The sequence below is a fragment of the Alligator sinensis genome, unplaced genomic scaffold (genome assembly GCF_000455745.1).
Source record: "Alligator sinensis unplaced genomic scaffold, ASM45574v1 scaffold1318_2, whole genome shotgun sequence".
NCBI lineage: Eukaryota > Metazoa > Chordata > Crocodylia > Alligatoridae > Alligator > Alligator sinensis.
Genome location: NW_005843067.1, coordinates 268 through 7,591, shown reverse-complemented (window position 1 = coordinate 7,591; position 7,324 = coordinate 268). Strand labels below are relative to the sequence as shown.

General features: G+C 63.1%; 2 protein-coding genes across 2 annotated transcripts in view; one reads left to right on the top strand and one right to left on the bottom strand.

Moving 5' to 3' along the window:
- The window catches only part of PC (pyruvate carboxylase), a 16,491-nt gene extending 9,922 nt beyond the window's left edge, over positions 1-6,569 (bottom strand). The window contains exon 1 of the mRNA XM_006037118.3: positions 6,112-6,569. Within this exon, the coding sequence (XP_006037180.2) occupies positions 6,112-6,273 (162 nt within the window). The 5' untranslated portion in view covers positions 6,274-6,569. The remainder of the gene's footprint in view (positions 1-6,111) is intronic.
- Positions 491-4,939, top strand: LRFN4 (leucine rich repeat and fibronectin type III domain containing 4; the record flags this gene model as incomplete). The annotated part of the gene is made up of 2 exons (XM_025193563.1): positions 491-2,034; positions 3,249-4,939. Coding segments are annotated over 2 exons (2,160 nt in total), but the record flags the coding sequence as incomplete, so codon positions are not given.
- Positions 6,570-7,324: the final 755 nt, after the last annotated feature.

Here is a 7,324-nt window from a genome sequence, read left to right as displayed (position 1 = left end):
GCTTGGCTTGTGGGCGGAGCCGCCATGCAGAGGGTGGGGCCTGCAGCGAAGGGGCGTGGCCAGAACGCAAGGAAGGACACCGGGCCCGCAAAGGAGGAGGCGTGGCTAGCGGGCGTGGGCGCGGCCACATGGGACAGGAGGAGAGGCCTTAACGTTAAGGCGGGGCCAGCGAGGAAGGGGTGTGGCTTATGGCGCATAGGTGTGTGGGAGGTGCCAAGTGAGAAAAGGCGGGGCCAGCCACCGAGATGGGCGAGGCTGAGTAAGGTGGGGCTACAATGTCTGGGCGGAGCCTGGAAGGCAGGGGTGGGGCTTAGACCAGGTCTGGGGTGGCTTGCACACTGCAGGGAGGCGGGGCTAGATACAGAGTGGGTGGAGCCTGTGACAGGAATTAGCTAAGAAAAGGCGGGGCTACAGTGCATGGGGCATGGCGTGGGGTGTTGCACACAGCATAGAGGCGGAGCTAGATAAACAGCAGAGGCGGGGCCTGTGACCGGAGGCGGGGCTTAGATTAGCAAGGTGGAGCTACAATTCACATTGCAGAGGCGGAGCCAGATACACAGGAGGGGTGGAGCCTGTAGCACAGGAAGTATGGCTTGGGCTAGCAAGGCGGGGGCACAATGAATGGGGCGGAGCCTGTGACACCAGCCCTGACCCCCCACTTTCCGCCCCCACAGGCCGGCGAGCCGCGGTGGCGGCTGTGCTGGGCCTGGCGCTGGCAGCGGGCGCGCTGCTGCGGGCAGCAGCCCCATGCCCAGTGCCCTGCGTCTGCCACAACCTGTCCGAGTCGCTGAGCACCCTGTGTGCCCGCCGCGGACTCCTGGCCGTGCCCCTGGACGTGGACCGGCGCACAGTGGAGCTGCGCCTGGCTGACAACTTCATCCGTGCCGTGGGGCCGCCCGACTTCGCCAACATGTCGGGCCTCGTGGACCTGACGCTGGCTCGCAACGGGCTGGAGACCCTGCGCCCGCTGGCCTTTGGCGACCTGGAGAGCCTGCGGGCACTGCACCTGGATGGCAACCGGCTGGCCGAGATTGGCCCGGCCGCCCTGCGTGGCCTCCTCAACCTGCAGCACCTCAGCGTGAACAACAACCAACTGGTGGCCGTGGCGCCCACAGCCTTCACCGACTTCCAGCTGAGCCTGGAGGACTTGGATCTGAGCTACAACAACCTGCGGGAGGCGCCGTGGGCAGGCATCCGCGGCATGGCCAACCTGCACACGCTGCAGCTGGAGCACAACCTCATCGGGACCGTGGAGCCAGGTGTCTTCTCGGAGCTGGCCCGCTTGGCGCGCCTGGACCTCACCTCCAACCGCCTGGCCACACTGGCCCCTGAGCCGGCACTGGCTGTGCCCCCCGCCTCCCTGGCGCTCAGCTTTGGGGGCAACCCTCTGCGCTGCAACTGTGAGCTGCTGTGGCTGCGACGCCTGGGCCGGGATGCTGGTGAGCTGGAGACGTGCGCAGCACCGCCGGCCGTGGCCGGGCGCTACTTCTGGGCCGTGCCGGAGGAGGACTTTGTGTGCGAGCCGCCCCTCGTGGCTCGCCACACACGGCACCTGCGGGTGCTGGAGGGGCAGCGCGCTGCCCTGCGGTGCCGGGCACTGGGGGACCCCGAGCCGGTGGTGCACTGGGTGGCGCCGGGTGAGCGCATGGTGGCCAACTCCTCGCGGGCCGTGGCTTACCCCAACGGGACGCTGGAGCTGGCAGCCGCCACCCTGGGTGACGCTGGTGCCTACACCTGCATTGCAGTCAACGCGGCTGGCGAGGCCACAGCCCGTGTGGAGCTCCGTGTGCTGCCGCTGCCCCACGGCGATGGGGGTGGGGCGGCCGTGGGGCTGCCGGGGCCCTCCGACATGGCGGCCAAAGCGACTGGCAACGCCACCGGGGAGGAGGAGGAGGAGCCGGGCCAGGCTGTGGAGGTGGCAGAGGTGACGGCCCACTCGGCCCTGGTGCAGTGGGAGGCCAACAAGATGGCACCCGCCGCTTGGGTCTACCAGCTGCAGTACAACTGCACCGATGACGAGGTCCTGGTCTACAGGTAGGGGGCACCACGTGGGGGGAGCAAGACACTGCGAGTAGTCTCGGTGTGGAAGGACGTGTATGTCCCTATATGGACATCACTGGAGTGCACGGCATTATGGGTAATCTGGGGTGGAGGGCGGGATCAGAATGATGGGTATGTCCGTATATAGACACAGCCAGATCACAAGGCATTGTGGGTAGCCTGGGCATGCAATGGCATGTATGGCCCTATATGGACACAGCAGGAGCGTAAGGTACTGTGGGTAATCTGCGACAGAGGGTGGGTACAGCGACAGTGCAAGGCATTGTGGGTAGTCTGCAGTGTGGGGTGGACATGGAAGGATGGGTATGTCTGTATATGGACACAGCCAGAGCCCAAGGCATTGTGGGTAGTTTGTGGTGGACACGGCATGGAAGGATGGGGATGGGGATAATAGGAGTGCAAGGCATTGTGGGTAGTCCACGGTGGAAGGTGAACATAGAATGATAGGTATGTTTGTATATGGACATTCCCCACAATGCCTTGTGCTCTGGCTGTCTGCAGTGGAGGATGCACACCCAATGATGAGTACACCCATATATAAAGGCTGCTGGAGCACAAGGGATTGTGGGTATTCTGTAGTGGAGGCTGGGCAGGGAATTATGGGTATGCCAATATATGGGCAGACCGGCATTGTGGGGAAATCGCTGGTTCCTGTGGGCCGAACCCAAGGAATTCTGGGTACATCTGTATGTGGGCCAGCTGGCCCCCAACACAAGAGGTTAGCTGGGGCACCGTGCCTTGTGGGTAACCACTGGTATACAGGGCCAGAGGGCAGGGGAATATGGGCATGCCCCTCGTACAAGTTACCCACAGTGCATGGGGTGCTAGCCTGTGGGCAGAAGGCATAGAATTATGGGTATACCTGGCTGACAGGCAGTGCATTGTGGGTAACCATAGGAGCATGGGGGAAGGGGCCAGAAGGCATGCAAGCATGACGGTGCCATACAGGCATTGTGGATAGAGCTGCCTCGGTGGGGGCCCTGCTCCTGTGGGGGGATCACCTTGGGGTCCAGACTCACCAGGGAGTCTGGATCCAGGCCCGATCCAGGGGGCACTGGCTGACATAGGGCTGGGGGTGGGACATGGACCTGTCCTCACCAGGAGGGCCCAATACGGGCCCGATCCTGGGGGGCAGGACCCTTCCCTGGCTCAGTCTTCACCCCTCGTCTCCTTCCTTCTCCTCCCAGGATCCTACCGGGCAGCAGCCGCCACTTCCTCCTCAAGCACCTGGTGCCAGGAGCCGCCTACGACCTGTGCGTGCTGGCCGTGGCCCCCGACACTGCCACAGCACTGGCCTCCACCCATCGCCTGGGATGCACCCACTTCGCCACAGGCGAGGCGGCAGCCCCATGCAATGCCCTCCGTGCCCATGTCCTGGGGGGCACGCTCACCGTGGCAGTGGGCGGTGTCCTGGTGGCCACGCTGCTCATCTTTGCTGTGGCCGTCACAGTCCGCGCCCGGGGCTGCGCGGGCGCCCAGAGTCCCAAGCTGGCTGACGTCCACTCCCAAACCAATGGGGCCCCCCTAGCGCCACCACCAGCTGCTGCCCATGGGTCCCGTGCCCACACCAGGCGGGCCAAGGGGAGGCCAGGAGCAAAGGGAACAAGGGGAGCAGCAGGGGGCTGTGCCCCAGCCCGCCGGAGCTGTTCACTGGACATGGGGGCCTGCTCAGGCTATGCCAAGCGGCTGGGTGCCCTCTGGGCCCGCCGCAGCCAATCAATGCATGGGATGCTGGTAGGTGGAGCTGGCGAAGCTGCACTGCGACTGGCTGGTGCTGAGGAGCTGGAGGAGAGCGTGGTGTAGTTGGCGGGGGCCATGGACAATGGACCCCCTCCCTGCCTCCAGTGCCAGGCCCCTGGTAGCAAGCAGCTGGGTTGGTTGCCTGAGATGATGCTGCCTCTGTTGCCACGGCGATGGTGCCAGGACGCTCTAGTTGCTGTGATGATCCTGGCCTGACTGTGAATCTAATGCAGTGATGTCCAATCCAGTGGATCTCATGCCCTGATACCCCTCTAGTGTGGTGCCAGTGCACCCAGTGCCGTGATATCCCCTCCAGTGCAGTGCCCACGTGGTGCCATTGGATCCAATGCCGTGATGCCCACTCCGATGCAGTGCCAGGGACTCCATTGCAGTGCTCACAGCTTCAATGCAGTGATACCTCTTCCGGTGTAGTGCCAGTGAATTTGATGCAGTGAAGCCAATCCAGTGCGGCGTACACATCTGATGCAGTGACCCCCACTCCAGTGAGATGCCAGTGGAACCAACGCAGTTATTCCCACTCCAGTGCAGTGCCCGTGGATCCGATGTAGTGATCCCCACTCCAGTGTGGTGCCAATGGAGCCAAGGCAGTGACGCCCACTCCAGTGCAGTGCCTGTGGATGCGATGCCATGATCTCTGTTCCCACATGACACCAGTGGCTCCAATACAGTGCTGTCGGCTTCACCCCAAGGGGGGGCACCTGTCCTGGCACGGCGCTGCCCAGTCTGACATGCAGCCGTCCCTCGCTTTGACATGGTGATGACATCACAAGCCCCACGATGATGTATTAACCTGCCCCCCATCCCCAATGCACAGTCGCGCCCTCGATGGGGCTTTGGATTTTGCCCTGGGAGCCAGTTAGATGCAGCCCAGGACCCCGATGGGGTGGGCGAGGTCTGGGCTGGAATTTTCTTTTTGTGGATTTTCTTTTAAAAAAAAATCAATTGCCAAAATAAACAATCCAGCCCGTCTGCCAGAGAGAAGTTCTGTTCTGCTCCTCCCCAGAGCCAGCCGCATCCTGGCCAGGGGCCCCATTGCCCCTGCCTCTGTTCTACTCAGCTGCCAACACGTTCCCCCCATAGCCAGCCACACAGCAGCCCCCAGTCCCCCAAGCCCCACCCCAGAGGTGGCTGCATCCCAGAGCCTAGCTTTGTAGCCCCATTTCCTGCCCCACCCCAGAGGTGGCTGCATCCCAGCAAAAGGGCCCCGTCTCCCCAGAGCTGGCCACATCTCCAAAGGACTGTGCTGGGAATGGGGAGTTTTGCCTGGACGCCTGGGTTCTCGGCTGCAACTCTGCATGTGGCCAAACCCATGGGCTGTGCAGCACGGTGCCCTTAGCGCTGAGGCATCAGTGCATGAGGTCTCCCATCCACATGCTGACCCCTCCCTGACCTTGCTCAGCTTCCCAGGGGCCTCAAGGCCAGGCTAGGCAGAGCGTCCTTTGCTGGCTCCCCCCAACAGCCCTGCCAGGGTGTGAGCAGCCTCAGAACGAACCAGTCTCCCCAGATAGAAGGGACAGGAGGAATTAGAGGAGGGGCAGCTGGGAGCCCAGCCACCTGGGATCAGGGGGGCTTGAGCAGAAGGTGCTGGGATCCTGGATGCCTGGGCTCTCCCCAGCTTTGGCAGTGGTGTGAGTGCACGAGGGTGACAGCAAGAGGTGGGGAGTTGGGAGCCCGGACACCTGGGCTCTCTCCCTCCTATAAGCCGCAACAGAACCAAAACGGCCCTCAGCCCTCTCCCTGAAGGACCCCAGACCCTAGCAACTTCCTTACCCTGAATGTGCATGAGGTGCCTCTAGCCAAGGCAGAGACCAGCCAGCTGTGGGGGTCCCAGCCTGCAGGCCCCAGGCACCTGGACTGGCACAGGGTGCCTGACATGCAGGGGATCACTGAGATGGGGGCAGGGGTGGCACTGTACAGATTCCCCAGGCTGAGATTGGGGGGTGCTGGGCACTGTACAGCCCCCCCCCACCCCCCCAGCCAAGATCAGAGGGCACCAGGCGCTATCCAGACCCCCCAGACCAGGATCAGGGCCGACAGAAAAGCCAGCAGTCTGTCATGGGCTACAAGCTGGCACCCAAGGGAAAAGTGCCAGCACCCCCGCACTGCCCTGACCAGACCAGCTGGTGCCTGCCCCAGGCTTCACAGGATCTCCTGATACCAGGGGAAGCCAGGTACCAGCCCCCGTCACTGGGGGCAAAGCCCCCAACACCCCCTGCAGGACCTTCTGGAGCCACCAGAGCTCGGTGGGTGCCCAAAATCGACCCCCACATAAGATGTGATCCCCCCTACCTTGACACCACGGATGCGGAACTCGGCCAAGGCCCGGCTAAGCTTGGAGGCAGCCGTGGGGTGGTCCTTGCCGTGGGCGATGACCTTGACCAGCAGAGAGTCGTAGTGGGGCGAGATCACGGCGCCCTGGAAGGCCGAGGCGCTGTCCAAGCGGATCCCCATGCCCTCACCACTGCGGAAGACCTGGGGGTGGTGAGGGAAGAGGGAGGGTGTGAGGTTATGGGGCAGAGCCAGCCAGGCCCCCCCCTTCCATCAATGACCCCCCAGACCAGGATTGAAGGGGGCTGTGTACCAGGTCAGGTGCCTGGGACATAGCAAACCCAGGTGTCCAGCTGGGGCCCAAGGACCAGCCCCCTCCAGATTTCCCCTGCCCCTGGGAACACCAAACCCATGTGTCCAACCTCAGTCCCAAGTCCCCCCAAGCCCCAGGCTGAGAAATGGGGGGAACCTAGGTGTCCTGTTGGGATCCCGACATCCCCTCTGCCTGCCCCCCCCCACTTGGGGGCCCCCCAGGCCAGAGGCTGCTGAACAGTGAGCCCAGGTGTCCAGCTTCCCCTGGCCTCCCGGCCTGCCCCCCAGACCCTGATTAAGGCCCCCAAGATGACACAAGGCCCTGGCTAGCCCCTCCCCATCTGCTTGACATCCATTAATATCCCTTAGCCTGAGAACCCAGGTGTCCCAGCTCTAACACCCCAGCCCCCACTCCCCTCCTAGAGATCTGGGCTCCTAGACTCCTCCGCTCTAATCCCCCAGCCCTGATTCTTCGCCCACGACTGGAGAGAAGCCAGGTGTCCAGGCTCCCCCAAACGCCTTTTCCCAGCAGGGGAGAGAGTGGCAGAAGCTGAGGGGTTAAGAAGACTGGGAGAAATCTCAGTGAGTATGATTGACACCTGTCAATCTGCCAGCTGTCAAAACAACCTGCTGCGGGGGATGCAGTGGCGGGGATTAGATTGGGGGGGGCTGGGAGCCCAGACGCCTGGGTTCTCTCCAGCTCTGGGAAGGGGGGATGGGGAGCAGGCTGGGCTCTGGGAGGTCTCCCCCAGGGAACCTCACATGGCTCATTGAGTCCAAAATTAATTAACGGCAAAGTAGGCTCCTAATGAGGGGCTTGTTCTACAGGGAGTTACTGTCAGCACCAACCTGCCAGAGGCCCTGGTCACCTGGGTCTTCCCTGCTCTGGGAGGGCAGTGGGGGCTGGGGGTGGAGCAGGGGG